The 21,766-nt window shown below is 44.0% G+C and overlaps 1 protein-coding gene across 1 annotated transcript in view; it reads right to left on the bottom strand.

Annotated features, from left to right (window-relative positions):
- Nucleotides 1-21,766, bottom strand: part of LOC126188477 (beta-3 adrenergic receptor-like) — a gene marked incomplete at its 5' end in the record, with an annotated part of 177,236 nt that overhangs the window by 78,278 nt on the left and 77,192 nt on the right. Inside the window, one exon of the mRNA XM_049930080.1 lies at nt 12,152-12,617. Coding sequence (XP_049786037.1) covers nt 12,152-12,617 — 466 coding nt within the window. The remainder of the gene's footprint in view (nt 1-12,151; nt 12,618-21,766) is intronic.

Genomic DNA, 21,766 nt, shown 5'->3' with positions numbered 1-21,766 from the left:
AGGTATTATTTTACGATAGCCTAGCATTAAACAATGTATATGAACCGAACTATAACAGCTTTAACAGCGACATCTGGCTATTGGTGGTAAAGCCAGCTACACCGACAAAATTTCGGAAGTTGTTCAGGTGTGTTTTCAAAGTCTTTTGGTATGAATGAGAGACTTGTGGTCTACAGGTTCTCGTTACAGAGTAATTACATTTCGTTTGATTTCTTACGTCATTTTTGCCTGTATCGGTATTTCACTGCAAATATCTGCAGAATTGTTCCGATATCGACGGTATGCACTGTGTTTCTTGTTTGGAAACGAATTTATTCCAATGTTTTTTTATTCCAGTCTTTGATCACAATATCAATTCTTTAGACGATGACCGGTTTCAGTCCGTAATGAGCATCGTCAGATCCTTTTTAAACCATGTGCTAAAGTGATAAGGCCTCATCATGCATGGTGTAAAAAGATCTGAGGATGGTCAATACGGACTGAAACCGGTCATCGTCTAAACAATTGATAATGTGATCAAAGACTGGAATAAAAAACATTTGACAATATTGGATCACTGTTTACATACGCGACGATGTCGCAGTTGGTGTAATTTATTCCACTCATTCATTGTACTTCCCGCTGACAAAAGTAATCTCCATCGTAGTTGTCATTCTCAAGCTTGCACTCTGTACGGTTCGGTTCAGAATTTTATTTTTACCGACATTTTTGTTGTAAGTTAGACGATGACCTTCTGCTATAGTCATGGTGTCCAACATTTTGAACAATACCTGTTAAAGTGGAATGCAGCTACTATTTCATTCCATTCATTACTTACCGAAAGTTGCTACATACAATGAATTTTTTAAATGGTTCAAATAACTCTGAGAACTACGGCACTTAGGTCATCAGTCCCCGAGAACTTAGAACTACTTAACCCTGACTGGCCTAAGGACATCACATACATCAATGCCCGAGGCAAGACTCCAACCTGCGACCATAGCGGTCGCGCAGTTCCGGACTGCAGCGCCTAGAACCGCTCGGCCACCCCGGCAGGCTTTTTTCAAACATACATGCATGACCCATGAGTCAACCATTCGAACAGTCCTGTGGTACTATCCTTTGGGCCGATACGTGGCAGCTCGGCAGTAATGTCTTGCGGAGATCTTGGAGTAGTGGCGAGGCACGGCTTTGCTGGCGAAAGTTTCAATGGGCAGGTTTTGCTGCTGGCGCTGGTGGTACAGCTTCTGAAGTCAATGGACGCAAGTAGAGGAGAAACAACATGCTGCCTTAATTGGTGAGATTTTCCCGTGCTACTGCACCTAGGAAATGTATTGCATTAACGTATAGCAAGTTATTCTGCTTCCAGTGTAGTAAAGTGATTCTTGTTGATGTCTCGCGTAAACAGAAACTCCATGATTAGCTAATGGATTTAAGCCTCCCGCCAATGTGGGCAAGGTTATCCACTCAATCTTCCATCATCTGCGCTTGTATAATGCGTATATAGCTATTATCATCAGGAAGCCACTCAGTTAATTACTATGGAAGCTTTCTGTCACGCTTAACTCCAAGTGCCTTTGTAGAATTGACGATACCACACATGTATGACTAGTACAATATTTTCCTTTCCCCTTTTGTTAATGCCTCATGCATTACGTGCACTATTAAAGAAAGCCCTAGGCTGACATTTTCTAGTTTATTAACTTCTTATAAAAATGTGATCTCTAAATGACTTCATTGCTACCGGACCTTCGCATTCTCTTTGCTGATTACTTATACTGCTAACCAGTGAGTCCACATAATAAACTAGTTTCGTTACTGGTTAAATACAAGACTGCTAAGACATACCTTGCCAATGTGCGAGTTATTTCTCCCGAGGTTTACTTTCGTCTTCCTCCTTACTATCCACTTTTCCTTCAAAAGCCTATAATAGGCTGCATAATGCCTATGACCCTATATAAAGACGTTTCTTTCCAAAATTTCTGCAGGGGTCTTTATTTTGATCACATTTAGTTTTCGAGCAATGCGTCCAGAGACCACATACTGCATATTTCTTCGACTTAGAATCAAACCGCCTCTCACCAAATGCTGGTGACATGTGCTGTCTTCTGTTTGATTTTAAGTGTGTTTATATACACCCGCACGTTACACAGATTGCACACTCACGTGCATTGCACAGATGATTCCCGTAAGTTGATGTTTTGTATTTCGAGCGTCTAAGCATTTGTAGAGCGTGTTAAGGTTATAAGTACAGATCATTGGTATCTTATTATTTTACTATTTTTTCTCTGCATCTAATTTCTCACAAATACGTCACATAATTTACTACCAGATGTTTTCTGTATGGTCGTAACTGCACCACTAAGTGAACTACGCCTGTGAGTAATGTCTAACCGTTGTATATCGAAGAGTCACCACAGCAACACCTAACATGCTGCTCAGCAGAAAATAAGCGTTAATGGCTGGTTCTTGCCACATGTATTTGGAAGTACTTAGAGACGTAAAAACATACTACTCTAAATAGCTATAACTATTAGTCTGCAAATGAAGTAAACACTGATGTAACGTTGTTAAGTACACTCTTCTTAGTCACCATTAACAATATCTGCATTTATGTCCCTGTCACGCTGTATATATAGTTGTCTGAGGTTAACTTGGTCAGTCAAGACATAAAGTGAGAAAATTTGATGAAAAATGTATTCAGTAGTTCTTCTCTTTGAGAGTGGTATCTACGATCTATCAAGCAATATCAGATGCGTAGTGCCGGTCACGGTGGCCGAGCGGTTCTAGGCGCTTCAGTCCGGAACCACGCGACCGCTACGGTCGCAGGTTCGAATCCTGCCTCGGGGAGGAATGTGTGTGATGTCCTTATGTTAGTTACGTTTTAGTAGTTCTAAGTCTAGGGGACTGATGACCTCAGATGTTAAGTACCATAGTGCTTAGAGTCAATTTTTTGAACCCATATGCGTAGCAATTGTTTTTCATCCATGCTTCTAGTCCCTTCAAACAGCCATGAAATGGCCCTTAACCTCTCAAAGTTCACTTTAAACATAACTACGGATGCCTTACAAAGGATCAGTTCCGCATTTGTGTCGTTCTATACTTTACACCTAAAGAACAAATTGAACACACTGTGATAAAAGTGCACGTGTTTGGTCAGAAGGCGTTTTTACTGCAGTGAATGTATTTTCACAGGAGAGAAGATAATTAAGGTAAGAAACCGAATAAAGCTTAATTACAATACTGATCTGTAGCGATTCATGAGAGAGGTAAATCTGAAGTAATGCACTGGTGTTTCAGCGTACTTGAACAATGTACAGATTGAATAACATTGGGGACAGGTTACAACCCTCTCACGCTCAATTCTCAAGCATTACTCCCCTTCGGCTCTTGTACCTTCCGTCTGGTTCCTGTGTTTTACACCTGCTACCTTCAGAAATTGAAACTGTGCTTCAAACCTACAAAAGCAATACACATATGTTTGCCTTTCTTTAACTCATCTTCTAAGATAAGTCGTAGGGTCAGAATTGCCTCACATGTTCCTACATTTTTCCGGAATACAAACTGATCTTCTCCAAGATTGGTTTCTACCGCTTTCTTCATTGTTCTGCGCATAATCCGTCGTAGTCTCCAACATCCGTGACTCATTCAAGTGGTAGCTGATATTATCCATACCTGCTTTCTTTGGAACTGGAATTATTAAATTATTCTTGAAGTCGGGTGGGGGGGGGGTATTTGGCCTGTTCCATACGTCTTTCACACCATGCGGAATAGTTATGTTATGAATGGCTCATCCAAAGATATCAGTAGTTCTCACGGAATGTCGCCTACTCCAGAGGTCTTGTTTCGACTTACATCTTTCAGTGCTCTGTCAAATTCTTCTCGTTGTATCACACACTATGTGATCAAAAGCATTCGGACACCGCCAAAAACATGCGTTTTTCATATTAGGTGCATTGGGCTGCCACCTACAGCCACATACTCCATATCAGCAACCTCTGTAGTCATTAGACATCGTCAGAGAGCAGAATGGTGCGCTCCGCGGAACTCACGGACTTCAAACGTGGTTAGGTGATTGAGTGTCACTTGTGTCATATATCTGTACGGGATATTTCTACAGTCCTAAACATCCCTAGGTCGACTGCTTCCGATGTGATAGTGAAGTGGAAAGGTGAAGGGACACGTACAGCACAAAAGCGTACAGCACTGACAGACCGCCATCAGTTGATGGAGACATCTATCCAGACCATCACACAGGAATTTCAAACGAGTGACGAATCACGGTACACAATGTGGCGATCCGATGGCAGGGTGCGGGTATGGCGAATGCCCGGTGAACGTCGTCTGCCAGCGTGTGTAGTGCCAACAGTAAAATTCGGGGGCGGTGATGTTATGGTGTGGTCGTGTTTTTCATGGAGGGGGCTACAATCCTTGTTGTTTTGCGTGGCACTATCACAGTACAAACCTACATTGATGTTTTAAGCATCTTCTTGCTTCCCATTGTTGAAGAGCCATTCGAGGATGACAACTGCATCTTTGAACACGATCGAGCACCTGTTCATAAGGCAAAGCCTATTTCCGAGTGGTTATACGACATTAACATCCCCGTAATGGACTGACCTGCACAGAGTCCTGACTTTAATCCTATAGAACACCATAGGGATGTTTTGGAACGCCGACTTCGTGCCAGGCCTCACCGACCGACATCGATACTTGTCCTCAGTGCAGCCCTCCGTGCAGTATGTTCTGCCATTTCCCAAGAAACCTTCCTGCAGCTGATTGAACGTACACCTGCGAGAATGGAAGCTGCCATCAAGGCTAAGGGTGGGCCAACACCATATTGAATTCCAGCATTACCGATGGAGGTCGCCGCGAACTTGTAAGCCATTTTCAGCCCGGTGTCCTGATACCTTTGATCACATAGTGAATTCCTATCTCGTCTTCATCTATGTCATATTCCCTTCCTATCATATTTCCATCAGTTTCATTTTACCTGTACAGACCCGCTACATACTTCTTCCAATTTCCTAGGCAGAAAGACCCGTTATTGTACAGCTTCATGATCGTAGTACAATCGCTGGAAACAATCGTATGCCTGCAGAGCGGGAGGACTATATAAAACTAATGGCAGGTAATATAAAGTCCCGTCAGAGAATAATATGAAGAATTCCCAGGTTTATTTCATCCGCGATACTCTGAAATGAGACAATACTCTTCAGTCTGTAATCATTACCTGCTAGGATTAATAAAGAAAACAGAGAAAATCCAATGAAGAGTAGTGCGTTTCGTCAATGGTTCGTTTAGTACACCCGATAGGATCATGGAGATGCTCATCCAAATCCAGTGGCAGACGCTACAAGATAAGCGTTGCACATAACAATTTGATTCATTGTTAAAATTAGCAATGTACTTTGCGTTATCCGGGTATATATTTTAATCCTGTATGTTAATTGCCTCCTTTCGCCTCTGTCCATCTCCTCATGCCCCCTCTCTCTGTCCATCTCCTCATGCCCCCTCTCTCTCTGTCCATCTCCTCCTACCCAATCTCTCTGCGCATCAAATCCTACCCCTCTCTCCGTCGATATCGTCCTCTCTCCTTCCTCTGTTTCCCACCTTCTTTCTCCAAGTTATCACCCCAACCCCAATAGCAGGCTAGTAGCTTTCACTCCCACAGAGTTTATCTCCAGACAGTAAGTAATACGTCTACATAATTTGGTCAAATCCTTCCACTGGTTTAAGAGGAGCTTTATACCCTGAGCTCTGCCAGAGTACACACTGTAACATATATTTCACAGGTGTTTAACATATATCATACTTATATTTTCAGTTAATCCATCAGTATCTCTAGTGAATTCAGCCCTATAGTTTCGTTTTCACGCTGTTCAATCTTTGTCTCGTACAGAGATATAATTTTGCAGGTACATTCAGTGGTGCCAACGGACACCGTCTGCTGAATGTATTGCGAATAACGTTAGTGGCGTGGACTTAATAAGTTAAAACATCATGCATGATGATGCATTTCATCACCCATCAGAGTGTTTATGACATCAGTCTCTTGGTCTATGTGTAGTAGAATAATATATTTGTGTATATACATCTACATCTAAATGGATAATCTGCAAATCACATTGAATTTCCTGGCAGGGGGTTCATCGAATCACCGTCACAATTCTCTGTTATTCCAATCCCGTAGAGTACGCGCAAAGAACGAACACCTATATCTTTCCGTACGAGCTCTGATTTCCCGTATTTTATCGTGGTGATTGTTTCTCACTATGTAGCTCGGTGTCAACAAAAATATTTTCGCATTCGGAGGAGAAAGTTGGTGATTGGAATTTCGTGAGAAGGTTTCGTCGCAACGATAAACGCCTTTGTTTTAATGATGTCAAGCCCATATCCTGTATCATTTCAGTGACACTCTCTCTCGTATATCGCAATAATGCAACACGTGCTGCCCTTCTTTGAACTTTTCCGATGTACTCCGTCAGTCCTACCTGGTAAGGATCCCACACCGCGCAGCAGCATTCTAAAAGAGGATGAACAAGCGTCGAGTAGACAGTCTCCTTAGTAGGTCTGTTACATTTTCTAAATGACCAGCCAATAAAACGCAGTCTTTGGTTAGCCTTCTCCACAACATTTTCTATGAGTTCCTTCCAGTTCAAGTTTCTCGTGATTGTAATTTCTAGGTATTTAGTTGAATTGACGGCTTTTAGATTTGACTGAATTATCGCGCAACCGAAGTTCAACAGATTTCTTTTAGCATTCATGTGGATGGCCTCACACTTTTCGTTATTTACGGACAAATGCCAATTTTTGCAACATGCAGATATCTTTTCTAAATCTTTTTGTACTTTGTTTTGATCTTCTGATGACTTTATTAGCGTCATCAGCAAACAACCGATGACAGCTGCTCATATTGTCTGCCAAATCGTTTAGGAACAGCAAAGATCCTATAATATTAGCTTGGGGAACATCAGAAATCACTTGTGTTTTAACGATGACTTTCCGTCAATTATTACGAATTGTGACCTCTCTGACAGGAAATCACAAATCACAAATTCAGTCGCATAATGAGACGATATTCCATAGGCACGCAATTTCACTAAAAGCCGCATGTTTGGTACAGTGTCAAAACCCTTCCGGAAATCCAGCAATACGAAATCAATGTTAAATCCCTTGTCAATAACATTCAGCACTTCATACGAATAAAGAGCTAGTTTTGTTTCAAGAAAGATGTTTTCTAAATCCATATTAACTGTTTGTCAATAGACCGTTTTCTTCGAGGTAACACGTAATGTTCGAACACAATATATGTTCCAAAATCCTGCTGCACATCGACGTTAATGATATGGACTTGTAGTTTTGTGGATTACTCTTGTTACCTTTCTTGAATATTATATGACCTGTGCAACTTTCCAGTCTTTAGATACGGATATTTCGTCGACCGAACGGTTGTATATGATTGTTAAGTATGGAGCTGATAGATCAGGATACTCTGAAAGGAACCTAACTTGTATACAGTCTGGTCCAGAAGACTTGCTTTCATTAAGTGATTTAAGTTTCTTCACTACTCCGAGTATATTTGCTTCAACGTTACTCATGTTGGCAGCTGTTCTTGATTCGAATTCTGGAAGTCCGTGTTTAGTCACTCTGCTTTGGCAGCACTGCAATCGATAGAATTTCCTTTGCTATCGCTCCGAGAAGGCATTGACTATGTCTGGCCGCTAGTATATTTTACATACGACCAGAGTCTTTTTTTATTTTTCTGCAAGGTTTCGAGACAGAGTATCATTGTGTAAAGTACTACAAACATGTCGCATTGAAGTAAACGCTAATTTTCGAGCTTCTGTAACAGATCGCCAACATTGGGGATTTTGCGTCTGTTTAAATTTGGCATGTTTGTTTCGTTGTTTCTGCAACAGTGCTCTAACCCGTTTTGTGTACCAAGGAGGATCAGCTCCGTCGTTTGTTAATTTATTTGGTATAAATCTCACAATTGCTAATGATATTATTTCTTTGAATTGGTATACACTTATATTATTAATTTGGAAAGAGTGGAGATTGTCTCTCAGGAAGGCGTCAAGTGAATTTTTATCTGCTTTTTTAATAGGTATATCTGAGTTTATTTTTAGAGGATTTGTGTGTAAATTTGAGTGTAACAATATTCAATCTCGCTACGATACCCCTGCTGTGCTCACTAATCCCTGTATCTGTTTTGGTGCTCGTTATTAACTCAGGATTATTTGTTGCTAAGAGGTCAAGTGTGTTTTCACAACTGTTTCCTATTCGCTTGCGCTCATGAACCAACTGCTCGAAATCATTTTCAGAGAATGCGTTTAGCTCAATTTCACATGCGTACCTCCGGAATTAAACAATTATTTTCGTCAAGGTATTGAGGTTAAATTTAAGTCACGACCAACTATTACCGTATGATTCGGGTACGTGTTTGAAATCAAACTCAAGTGTTCCTTGAACCTCTCAGCAACTGTATCATCTGAACTGGGAGGTCGGTAAAAGGATACAATTATTATTTTATTTCGGTTCCCAACATTGACCTCTGTCCATACTGACTCACAGGAACAATATAATTCAATTTCGCGACAAAATAAACTACTTCTAACAGCAACAAACACGCCATCGCCAACCGTGTTTAGCCTATCGTTACGGAACACCGTTAGGTTCTTCACAAAAATTTCGGCTGACATTATCTCCGGCTTTAGCCAGCTTTCAGTGCCTACAACTATTTGAGCATCAGTGCTTGCTGTTATCGCTTGCAGCTCTAGTACTTTCCCAACACAGCTACGACAATTTATAACTATTTTACAGATGGTTCCTGTATCTACGTTCTTCCTGTGTTCGGTCTGCACCCTTTGTGACTGAAGCCCTTCTTGTGTCTTCCCGAGACTCTCCACGCCACACAGCCCCTGCTACCGGTGTAGCCGCATGTGTATAGTGGACACCTGACTTATTCAGCGGAACCCGAAACTCAACCACCCTTTGCAGCAAATCGATGATTCTGCAGCGTACACGGTCGCAGAACCGTCTGAGCCTTTGACACAGATCCTCCACTCGGCTCTGTACCAGAAGTCCGCACTCGGTCCTGTCGACTATGCTGCAAATGGTCAGCTCTGCTTTCATCTCGCAAGCAAGACTGGCAGCCTTTACCAGTTCTGTTAGCTGCTCGGAACCAGAGATAATCTCTTCTGATCCAAAGTGACACACATCATTGGTACCGACGTGGACCACCATCTGCTGTTGGCTGCACCATGAGCTCCTCATGTCATCCGGAAGCGCCCAGGACTCAACCTGGCATGCACACGGAGTGCACATTGGCTTTTTTCCCCTTCTTGGTAGTCATGTCCCTAAGAGGCCTCATAATACGACTAGCGTTGGAGCTCCCAGCTAACAATAATCCCACCCTCTGTGATTGTCTGGATCTTGCAGGCTGAGTGGTTTCCTCTGAACCAGGACAGGCGATGGCATCTGGCTCAGCTACAGTGTCAGCCACAGATAGTACCTGAAACTTGTTCTCCAGACAAACCGGGGAGGCCTTACGTGTTGCCAACTGGAAAGTCTTTTGGCGCCTGCTACGCCCTGGGGCCACCTCCCACTCGACCGCAGGTGAGAAGTCAATCTCAGTGCGAGGAGTAACTGGGGTGGCCACTGATGAGGACCGACTGGAGGACTCGGGCGTGCTGGACGTCCGTTGAATTCCACGGTCGGCCTACACCAGTGGTGCCCATACACTGCAGTCTCAAGCTGTGTAACCGAAGCCATCACAGTCTGGAGCTGAGAGCGAAGTTTCACCAACTCGCATCTACACACAACAATCGCAGTCTCTGTCCATACTAAAGACAGTGCAAAACTAAAGTATGCAGGCAAACGGTCTATTGACACGTGCTGTGCAACTCAACTGTAAACACTATGGAAACACAGGAGCTGTGTCTAATGAATTAGATTAATTCAAAGAGATTCAAAACCTAAGGACCGAAGAACTCAGGTACATCCAGCGGCATATGCCGATACTGACTGAAAAAAATTTTGGGAATAGCGTTAGTAGTAAAGAAGTAATAAATCTAAACATCATATAAAAAGCGGTAGTTTCACGCACCTCGGTGTTTCTAACGTGGTATTTTCTGAACTATGATAAATAGGTGGTTACTACACATAAAGCTGTTTTCTGCCAGTAAGGGACATGAACTAGAATTTTGGTAGGAATTGGTCCAGTGGTTCAGCACGTTTTTAGACGATCGAAACTTAAATGTTGCTATGTCCTAAGTACGATCTCGCGAAAGGGCCTGGAGCTAATATCAGAGAGATTCTAGCTCAAACAGAACCTTACCAGTGATCGTTATCCAGCAGGCCAATCGGAACTGGAGAAGCAAAGGGCGTAAGTGACAGTGATACACATGTTACGCCTTACTACACACCATAAGGTGGTTTGCGTGGATGTAGATATACAGGGTGTTACAAAAAGGTACGGCCAAACTTTCAGGAAACATTCCTCACACACAAAGAAAGAAAATATGTTATGTGGACATGTGTCCGGAAACGCTTACTTTCCATGTTAGAGCTCATTTTATTACTTCTCTTCAAATCACATTAATCATGGAATGGAAACACACAGCAAGAGAATGTACCAGCGTGACTTCAAACACTTTGTTACAGCGAGGATACATGCATCCACCCTCCGTCGCATGGAATCCCTGATGCGCTGATGGAGCCCTGGAGAATGGCGTATTGTATCACAGCCGTCCACAATACGAGCACGAAGAATCTCTACATTTGGTACCGTTCAAATGCCCCCATAAAGGAAAGTCAAGAGGGTTGAGGTCAGCAGAGCGTGGAGGCCATGGAATTGGTCCGCCTATACCAATCCATCGGTCACCGAATCTGTTGTTGAGAAGCGTACGAACACTTTGACTGAAATGTGCAGGAGCTCCATCGTGCATGAACCACATGTTATGTTGAACTTGTAAACGCACATGTTCTAGCAGCTCAGGTAGAGTATCCCGTATGAACGTGCTCCATTGAGCGTAGGTGGAAGAACATGGGGCCTAATCAAGACATCACCAACAATGCATGCCCAAACGTTCACAGAAATCTGTGTTGATGACGTGATTGCAAAATTGCGTGCGGATTCTCGTCAGCCCACACATGTTGATTGTGAAAATTTACAATTTGATCACGTTGGAATGAAGCCTCATCCGTAAAGAGGACATTTGCACTGAAATGAGGATTGACACATTGTTGGATGAAGCATTCGCAGAAGTGTACCCGTGGAGGCCAATCAGCTGCTGATAGTGCCTGCACACGCTGTCATCCGTAAAGAGGACATTTGCACTGAAATGAGGATTGACACATTGTTGGATGAAGCATTCGCAGAAGTGTACCCGTGGAGGCCAATCAGCTGCTGATAGTGCCTGCACACGCTGTACATGGTACGGAAACAACTGATTCTCCCGTAACACTCTCCGTACAGTGACGTGGTCAACGTTACCTTGTACAGCAACAACTTCTCTGACGCTGACATTAGGGTTATCGTCAGCTGCACTAAGAATTGCCTCGTCCATTGCAGGTGTCCTCGTCGTTCTAGGTCTTCCCCAGTCACGAGTCATAGGCTGGAATGTTCCGTGCTCCCTAAGACGCCGATCAATTGCTTCGAACGTCTTCCTGTCGGGACACCTTCGTTCTGGAAATCTGTCTCGATACAAACGTACCGCGCCACGGCTATTGCCCCGTGCTAATCCATACATCAAATGGGCATCTGCCAACTCCACATTTGTAAACATTTCACTGACTGCAAAACCACGTTCGTGATGAACACTAACCTGTTGATGCTACGTACTGATGTGCTTGATGCTAGTACTGTAGAGCAATAAGTCGCATGTCAACACAAGCACCGAAGTCAACATTACCTTCCTTCAATTGGGCCAACTGGCGGTGAATCGAGGAAGTACAGTACATACTGACGAAGCTAAATTGAGCTCTAACATGGAAATTAAGCGTTTCCGGACACATGTCCACATAACATCTTTTCTTTATTTATGTGTGAGAGTGTTTCCTGAAAGATTGGAGGTACCTTTTTGTAACACCCTGTAGAAATATTTTATAGAGTTTTGCCTCCGTATTATTCCACACTGGTAAGAGTACGACGTTCACGTGTGCCCACCTTAATCTCGTGCATTCTGGACGCGTAGATGAAGGGGTTGACGAGCGTCTTGAGGATGACGGCGAGGTTGACGGTCGTGAAGAGGAAGAACATGCGGAAGTGCTGCGGCTCGGAGCGCGGCAGCGGCGCGGGGCAGTCGTCGCAGACGAGTACGAACACCAGCACGGCCGGGATGAGGCCCAGCAGGTAGGAGACGAGGATGCGCAGCGTCGTCTGCACCGTCTTGACGGAGCGCGCCATGGCGCTCTGCCGGCGCAGGTGCTGCTGCTCGGCGTCGGGCGCCTGCTGCGCCGAGCCGCCGCTGCTGGTGGCGCCGGGCACGCTGCTCCTGGGCGCGTAGCGCAGCCGGCCCGCCTGGTGGCGGCGCACCACCACGAAGATGCGCGCGTAGATGAACGCCATCACCACCAGCGGCACGAAGAACAGCGACGAGAACGTCAGCCGGAACTTCGAGAAGTACAGGAACCTGTGGCACGGGAAGCGCGTACACTTTTTTTTTTTTTTTTTTTAAACGCTTAGCTATATTCTCAACATTTGCAGTGAATGGGATATAAAGACTGTCAGGGGGACGCGGACAACAGTGCAATCGTTGTAATGCGGAAATGGAGAGAACTATCTGACATCTAAAAGTGCATGATATTATCTTTCATGCCGAGGTCTAACAACCCTACCACAACAAAGGTCAGCATTTAATAACGATTGTGGTGTTGCTCACGCTGCTAAATACTGCATTTTCGGGCAACAACAGTCATGTTATGTGGCAGGTGTCATTAGAGCACAGTTAATAATGTCATTTCATGTAATAATTAATAAACTAGCCACTCATCTTTTTGTGTTTCCCACGCTGGTCTCGTCGTAAAATCATTGCTCAATCGTTGAAAATCTAGGTGGTTATGATTTCAAGCTCGGATGCAAAGAAGCCTAGGTTTTATTCTGCTATATTCAAAAGTTTTGTAGATGCGCTTCACAAACCATTCTTAAAAATTACACTTTTACTGGACAATGGTGATGTAAAAAAGAAATAATCAGCAGTCCGAATTTAAGTTACAGTACCTTTTAATTGCAATATCACGTCACACGCAAACATCACTTCACAATACAAAACATACTTGAAAACATCTTCCTCACATTTTATAAGCGAACTATAATATGCATCTTTCCAACATGACGTCCAAGACTTGACTTTTTCAAGGTCCGACTCTCTAACAACTCAACACCTTAACAACTAACTAATAATCGCTTACGCGCCCAAAAATCAGAGTTACAAGTACGTCAAAGATCATAGTGACAAATATCATTGCAATATAAACATATCGATGTACCACAAATGAAATCAAATCTGAATGTTGTCTCAGAAATATGTTAAGTAGTTAACAGAAATACCTTAGAATATGACTGGTATCGAGAGGTTCAGGTGAGGTACCATAATGGTTCGTAATTCAAGGACCATTACAGAGGGTGAAAGGATTTCCGAGACCTCCAAGTCTAAAATATTCGCGTGCCGCCGTGGTTGGAAAAGTGGCGCAATCCAAAACTGACACTGGGGCAACTCTGGTGCATCAGGGGGCATAGATGACAGAGCTGAACGACGGCTGCGGAGATATGTACAGGCGAACAGACTTGGAACTGTGGGGCCACTGACCGTCCAGATGGATCAAGGGCCTGCTCGACGATCGTGAAGCGAACATTGCTGTGTATGCACCTTGGCAACAAGGTACTGTTTTTTTTCCATTTGTGTGTTTGTTATTTTGACCAATCATCAGCTCGGGTCACTAACTAATCGGTTTTCATGGGACATACTTAACTGCTGAGGTGTGACAGCTCTTATATCAAGACCAGGTTGGTCGTATGTATGGCTTCGATGAGCCCTTGCATGCCAAGTGTTGTTAGGCTAGGTGGCATAAAAGAGATTTAAAAAGCAGGTATGCCTGATGTGACCTTACACGATTCCATCCAAATCGAGCAATATGGCATAAATAGTGCCACTCGCGCCTCGTTATAGCTATTCTTCGGAAACTATCTGCACTTACTAGCCAAAAGCTTACTTCGGCCATCGGTCCATCCTTCAGTGGCTCCTGGAAATAGCTAATACTTCAGGCTCTTCAAGTTAAGCACTGCAAGCACACGATAGCGACGTTGACACTGATTAGCTTATTGAGTAATCGATGTGATGATAAACAAGAAAGATTATCCGACCAGAGACCACTGTCACCTGGTATTGTGTCGACGCTTGGTAAGGTAATTTACAGTGTATTTAGTTCTTCCTCCTTCGTAACGTGCGTATATGCTCTAGGTTCCAGGTGTGTAATTTCAATGATACCCGGTCGTGTTTCAACAACACATCCCAATCGACGGTCAGATTGAAAGCCAGCTCATTTGTACACAATAAGTCTCAACCAAATTAAGTTTATAGTTTGATTAATTAATATAGCGCTGAATGACTGTGATGTTACGTCCATCACTAGCATTTGATCAGATTCAAAATAAAACTTTCATATTAGCACAAATAATTTAAGACCAAAAAATAACTAAATCATGATGGCATGAGGGAGCCAGACTAAAAGGTGGACGGGCTGCACAAGTAACGTTAATAACTTGATTTACAAATCTTTTGATATTTATTCACTAATAAAATCACAAGCAACTTATATTACAAAATAATAACAATCACTATAGTAATGCTTGATACTCTGTGTAGAGCACCGTATTTATTTCATGAACTCTGCCTTAAAAGCCTCGATTTGGTAATAAGGAAGGATTCTTCTCATCTACATGCACAAGCACGCTCATCTCACACTACACACACAGAAAAAAGACAATATGAGGAGAAATTTATATACAAGATTAAAACGCGATGGGCCACAGAAACGGTAGTCTTACTAGTCAAGTGCGTGGTCTGCACCTCGCGTGGAAGTTCTCTATCTCTGAGATAAAAACAAAACTGTAAATATATAAAACGAAGGCAAATCTTCATACAATTCGAAATTTAAACTGAACAATACGCTTGAATGAATAATAACGTTGAGCTGAAGGCTCTTCACATGGCAGAAAAGCACGTAGTCTACTTCAGATAACCAACACAAAGAAACACCAAAGTCACGAAATGAAATTAAGATTCAAACGTGGAAAAAGAATGCTAATACTACAGACGGATAGCACATTCTCAACACATTCAAACGCAGAAGATCTACACTAACATATAAGGCACTGGTTAGACAAAGCACTCTCCCAAAGCCGAGCAGCGGTAGGACAACAATCGACTTAAATACCTGTAATGTTAATAAGCATCGTCGCACTCCCTAACTGAAATCCTCTGGTGTCATTTGCCATGGTTCTACTTCTGAGCAAAGCATTAGCTTCCCAGCCTCAACCATATCCTTACACATTCAAATTACCTGAACTTACGTAATAAGAGATGATCGAGTAAACAACCCCAAAATTGGAAATTTGTGGTAAGGACTATGGGACCAAACTGCTAAGGTCATCGGTCTCTAGGCTTACACACTACGTAATCTAACTTAAACTAACTTACGCTAAGGACAACACACACACACAACCATGCTCGAGGGAGGACTCGAACCTCCGGCGCGGTGAGCAGCGCAAACAGTGACAGGAGGCCCTAGGCCTAGACCGCACGGCTATCCCGCACGATGACCCCACATTCCGACGACCCACCGATCAGTGATGTTCCGCGCTATTTGACGGAGGTCTACTGGTAGAAGCGGGAATAGACACAGAAAGTACATTCCGGTTGTCTGCACGTACTTGCACTACTAACGTTTATTTGAGCCAACTGAAGCTACTCATTCTCTACACGGAAGTTGACTAAACAGTCACTACTACTCGAAGAATCCCTGCCCAAGAATCAAAGTACACAGAAGCATCACACACTCATTCACAAAAACTTTGTAGCAGACGATAAAAGGAACGGAAAATGGAAATACAAAGATACAGCATGAAAACGTAATAAACAAATGGGGAAAAGAAACACAGGACTTTACATACAGTTAGTATTCCTATAGATATATGAAATGTAAGGTATAAATTGAAAAATGACAGTATTTGCCTGTTAAGGTGCAGCTGTACCTGTCTAACGATACTGGTCCCGAGTATCGAAAGTACAGATGTTACGACCAACGAAGGTGCAAATACCTATATAAAGGCTGAAGGCAGCTGAGTAGAGCCAGTGGAACGGCTTACACCGAGACGTTTCAAATTCGACGTAGGCCTCCAGCGCATAGAGGCCGCCCCAATACGACGTAAATAAGCTCCCTTCTCCTTATGTCGTATAAATCCTCTCCCATCTGCTACAACAGGCATGAACGACTTCCCTGCCCATACGGTGAGACGGAACTTTCCCTGTGACGAGCCCACACCACTAATCTGGCAGGGCAACAGCACAATGGCGAGATGTGCCAGTGTCTTAGTGCCACCACCAGCAGCCAACGCAAACTGAGTTGGAATTTATATCTGGTAGGGAGACGTAGTAGCGTAATCACTATCGCTGTTGCTGCCACAATTCCAGTGTGGTGTAATGGCTAACGTACTGCCTAGTAAGAAGGAGACCCGGATTGGAGTACCGGTGTTGGCACAAATTTTAATTCATTGCTTCAGCCTGCATCATTATCGTACATCAGTTATCGGAAACCGTGATTGAGGGTTCCAGGATCGCACAGAGGCCACCAATGTATACAGGATGTTCAAACAATTTGTGCCGAGAAGGCAGCATGAAATGCTGTAGTGCTAGCTTCACGGTCGCAGAATTATGGCACAATCAGCGTAACAGCTCATGCATCGAAGTTGCCGACAAGAATAATACCGGATGATCAAAAAGTCAGTACAAATTTGAAAACTGAATAAATCACGGAATAATCTAGATAGAGAGGTACAAATTGACACACATGCTTGGAATGACACGGGGTTTTATTAGAACAAAAAAAATTACAAAAGTTCAAAAACTGTCCGACAGACGGCGCTTCATCTGATCAGAACAGCAATAATTAGCATAACAAAGTAAGACAAAGCAAAGATGATGTTCTTTACAGGAAATGGTCAATATGTCCACCACCATTCCTCAACAATAGCTGTAGTCGAGGAATAATGGTGTGAACAGCACTGCAAAGCATGTCCGGAGTTATGGTGAGGCACTGGCGTCGGGTGTTGTCTTTCAGCATCGCTAGAGATGTCGGTCGATCACGATACACTTGCGACTTCAGGTAACCCCAAAGCCAATAATTGCACGGACTGAAGTCTGGGGACCTGGGAGGCCAAGCATGACGAAAGTGGCGGCTGAGCACACGATCATCACCAAAATCGCGCGCAAGAAATCTTTCACGCTTCTAGCAATACTTTTTTTTTGTTCTAATAAAACTCCATGTCATTCCAAGCATGTGTGTCAAGTTTTACCTCTCTATCTACATTTTCCGTGGTTTATTAAGTTTTCAAGTTTATACTGACTTTTTGATCACCCGGTATATAGATGAATGGAAAATGAAATTGAGAATGTATTAGATGACGACTAGTTTCGCTTTAGGAAGGTAAAGGCACTGGAGAAGCTATTCTGACGTTGCGGTTCATAATTGAAGCAAGTCTAAAGCAAAATCAAGACGTGCTCATAGGACTTGTCGGTCTGCAAAAAGCGTTCGACAGCATCAAACGGTGCAAGGTGTTCGAAGTTCTGAGAAAAGTAGGAGTATGCCACGGGGAAAAAAGTGTAATATACAGAATGTAAAAGAACCAAGACGGGACAGTAAGAGACCAAGAACGAAGAGCGTGTGTATAGTCTTTCCCCTACTGTTCAATTTGTAACATTGAAGAAGCAATGACGGAAATAAAACAAAGGTTCATGAGTGGAATTAAAATTCAAGGTGAAAGGATATCAATGATACGATTCGGTGATCATTGGTAGCATGAGTGAAAGTGAAGAAGAATTACATGATCTGCTGAACGGAATGAACAGTCTAATGAGTACATAGTATGGATTGAGAGTAAATCGAAGAAATACGAAGGTAATGAGAAGTAGTGGAGATGAAAACCTAGGGAAACTCCTCATCAGGATTGATGGTCACGAAGTAGTAGTTAAGGAATTCTGATACCTAGGTAGTAAAATAACCAATGACGGACGGAGCAAGGAGAACATCAAAAGCAGACTAGCAATGACAAAAAGGGCATTTCTGGCCAAGAGAAGTATACTAATATCAAATATCGGCCTTAATTTGAGGAAAAAATTTCTGAGAGAGTACGTCTGGAGTACAGCTTTGTATGGTAGTGAAACATGGACTGTGGGAAAACCGGAAGAGAAGAGGATCTAAGCATTAGAGATGTGGTGCTACAGACGGATGTTGAAAATTAGTTGGAATGATAAGCTGAGGAATGAGGAGGTTCTGCGCAGAATAGGAGAAGAAAGGAATATGTTGAAAACACTGATAAGGAGAAGTGACAAGATGTAGGACATCTGTTAAGACATGAGGGAATGACTTCCTTGGTACTAGAGGGAGATGTAGAGGGCAAAAACTGTACAGGAAGACAGAGATTGGAATACATCCACCAAATACTCTGAGATGAAGAGGTTAGTACAGGAGAGGTGTTCGTGGTGGCGGGTTGCATCAAACCAGTCAGAAAGGTGATGACCGAAAAAAAAAGGATGCAAGCGCTAAAGCGCTACGCTACGGTGAAGAGGTTGGCACATGAGAGGAATTCGAGGCGTGCCGCATCAAACCAGCCAGAAGACTGACGATTCAAGAAGAAAAAAAAAGAAAAGAAGAAAGAAAAAGTTACAGCCGGACAGACTTGTCGGAAGCGCTCCAAGCAAGTGGCATGGACGTGGGCTCCAAGTCGGGAAAGCCAAATAAATACCTGTTGTGGAGCTGATAACACTCGCCTTCACCAGTTAAATTATTAAGCTCTTTAGCACAAGGAAACCAGGAAAAGAGCCGGCCAGAGTGGCCGAGCGGTTCTAGACGCTACAGTCTGGAACCGCGCGACCACTACGGTCGCAGGTTCGAATCCCGCCTCGAGCATGGAGGTGTGTGATGTCCTTAGGTTAGTTAGGTTAAGTAGTTCTAAGTTATACGGGACTGATGACCTCAGAAGTCCCATAGTGCTCAGAGCCATTTGAACCATTTGAACGAGGAAAAGAAAACCAAGAGGTCAACTGACACCAACGAAAAACTTCTAGCAAGTCATCGACGTTAATACACTGCTAACAAAAGTACTGCAAAACAACGACCCACTAATGTATTAGGTGGTGGTTAATGTAGTACTGATAATATTGTTGTTGAAATAAAGACGTCTTTATAAAAAAAGAAAAAAATGTCATCGATGTTACTCTGAAGTCTCATAAACAAATATTCTTTAACAACCACTAACCAATGACATTTTTTTTCTGCGACATATCATCCCAGAATCAGACTAAAAATTGTTCCCAACACATGATCCGACTGAAGTTATTGGGAGAATTTCCTTGGTTGTAAAACAAATGTTACAACCGGAAATCCCCTCGCACATATCTGAGCTGAGAATCCCACTGCCTCACTATCAGCTCACTTCGTTTTCCGCTGACTGTATCATGGTTCATTACTCGAACAACCCACTAATAGAAATTCCGAAAGTCAAATACGAAAAATAAATTCAAGGATCTACAACAAACCGCAAAGCAAGTCTGGCGTGAGGTCGGTCGCTTGACGGCGCGTTCGGCGCGGGCCCGCCCGTCGCCGGCGCGCCGTAAGGCACGGAATCTCGCACTGGGGCGTATCGCTTCTAGTGAGGCGTGCCGTGGCAGTCCTCACAAGAGGAAGTGATGCGTCTCTCACAGCCTCTCCTTCCCAAGTGGCTCTTTCCGCCTTCCCGTGGTGCCAGACGTTAAGCTCGACATTTTGCATTGCGACAAAAGAGAGAGCCACGACCCAAGCCGATGCGAAAGCGAAGGGCGCGTGGCATATGGGGAGCTGTGTCGAGGGACCGATCATCAGTCCCTTTCTGTTCGCAGGGCACAGACCAGCAGGTGCTCTGCATGCCGGCGACTTCATTTGTCGGCGTGGGATCGCGGCGCGAGTCGGCAAGGGTGCTTCGCCGCGCCCCTGGGTAACCGGGGCGTGTTCTGCCACACCCAGGAGGTGGTGACATCGGCTGGGCCAGGTTAGATGGGTCCAGACCGCCGAACGACTGGGGGACCGACCCGCCACCTGAGTAGGAGTGGGTCCTTGGCCGAGAGGTGGAAACTCGTGCAAGTAGGCGGCGAAGGGCGAGAGGTGCATCCGCTTCTCCGGAGTGCGGGGTGCACTTGCCGGGGAGTGTCGCGTGAAATCGTCGATGACGGGGCCACCGATGGGGACCAGTGCGCTGGCAACGGCGCATTGAACCCGGCAGCTCGGGAATGCCCTTGCCCTGGGGGCAAGGCTGCAGCAGTCTCCCCCCCATGCCAGAGGAGCCGGTCCGGGGCAAGAAACGGGCTCCCACGCCTTTTATCACTCGTTACCTATGATGGCTGAAAACGAAACGAGTGATTCGAGTGCACCCCTGCGGGCATCTACGATGTCTGCTCCCTCTCCACAGGACGGGACGGGAGAGGCAGAGGATGAAAGTGTCGTACAGAGACACGCTAGGATTACCATGCTTTTAGAGCAAAATGTCAAAAACGGGAAAATCAGTCAAGCGTTTGTAAATACAATCAAGAATGAGCTATTGGCTTGGCCCATAGCTCATGCAATACTTGAAGGCCGCGGTATAGAGTTAGAAAAAGAGAACGATAGGCTAAGGAAGCAACCTACCAAGACTTGGACGGCTGTGGCTGCACAGGCGCCAACAAAACAAATCACAACTAAAGACACTACTGAAAGAGTTGTAAAACGGTCAGACACGGCAGTCTTTCTGAGGACCCTTCCTGGCCAAGATACTAGTGTTAAAAGAATACAGGAGCTGCTAACAACAACAATTGACCCAGTTAAGGACAAAATTAAGATTAAGAGAGTTAAGCCCAGTAGAAATTCTGTAATTGTGGAAGTCGCTAGTGAGGAGGACAAAGAGAAACTACTAAATAACCAAAAACTAAATTCAGTTGTGAAATGTGAACCACCCAGAAACAGAAACCCACTGATAATACTATATGACGTACCAACAGTAATGACGAATGAGGAGCTACACGAGACGATTAGATCACAAAATTTCGATGACTTGGACGAACAAGAATTTAAAAACTCTTTCAAGTTAAAATTCAAAACAGGGCCTCGAGATCGTGAAGTGGTACACCACGTGGCCGAGGTCTCTGCGCAATTGTGGAAAAGAATCAGATCAATGGGCAGACTATATGTAGGCTTTCATGCCATTAACACCAGAGCTTACATCCTGGTACCTCGTTGCCACAACTGTGGCGACGTGGACCACATTCTGGGGCACTGCACCAGGGGGTCGGCTTGCTCCAGGTGCGGCGAGAGTGGACATAACCGCAAAGAATGCAAAGCAACAGGGGTCTGCATTCCGTGCAAAAGTCGCGGGAAGAAATCCTGTGGTGCCACGGGACGAAACTGCCCCACTTACCGGATGCTAGAACAACGCCTCATTTCTAGAACTGACTAGGGCTGAGCAGGGCTCAGTTAACAGGATGCTTAAACGCAAGTC

The sequence above is a fragment of the Schistocerca cancellata genome, chromosome 5, assembly GCF_023864275.1.
Source record: "Schistocerca cancellata isolate TAMUIC-IGC-003103 chromosome 5, iqSchCanc2.1, whole genome shotgun sequence".
Classification (NCBI taxonomy): Eukaryota; Metazoa; Arthropoda; class Insecta; order Orthoptera; family Acrididae; genus Schistocerca; species Schistocerca cancellata.
This window is presented reverse-complemented; position numbering and strand designations above follow the sequence as displayed.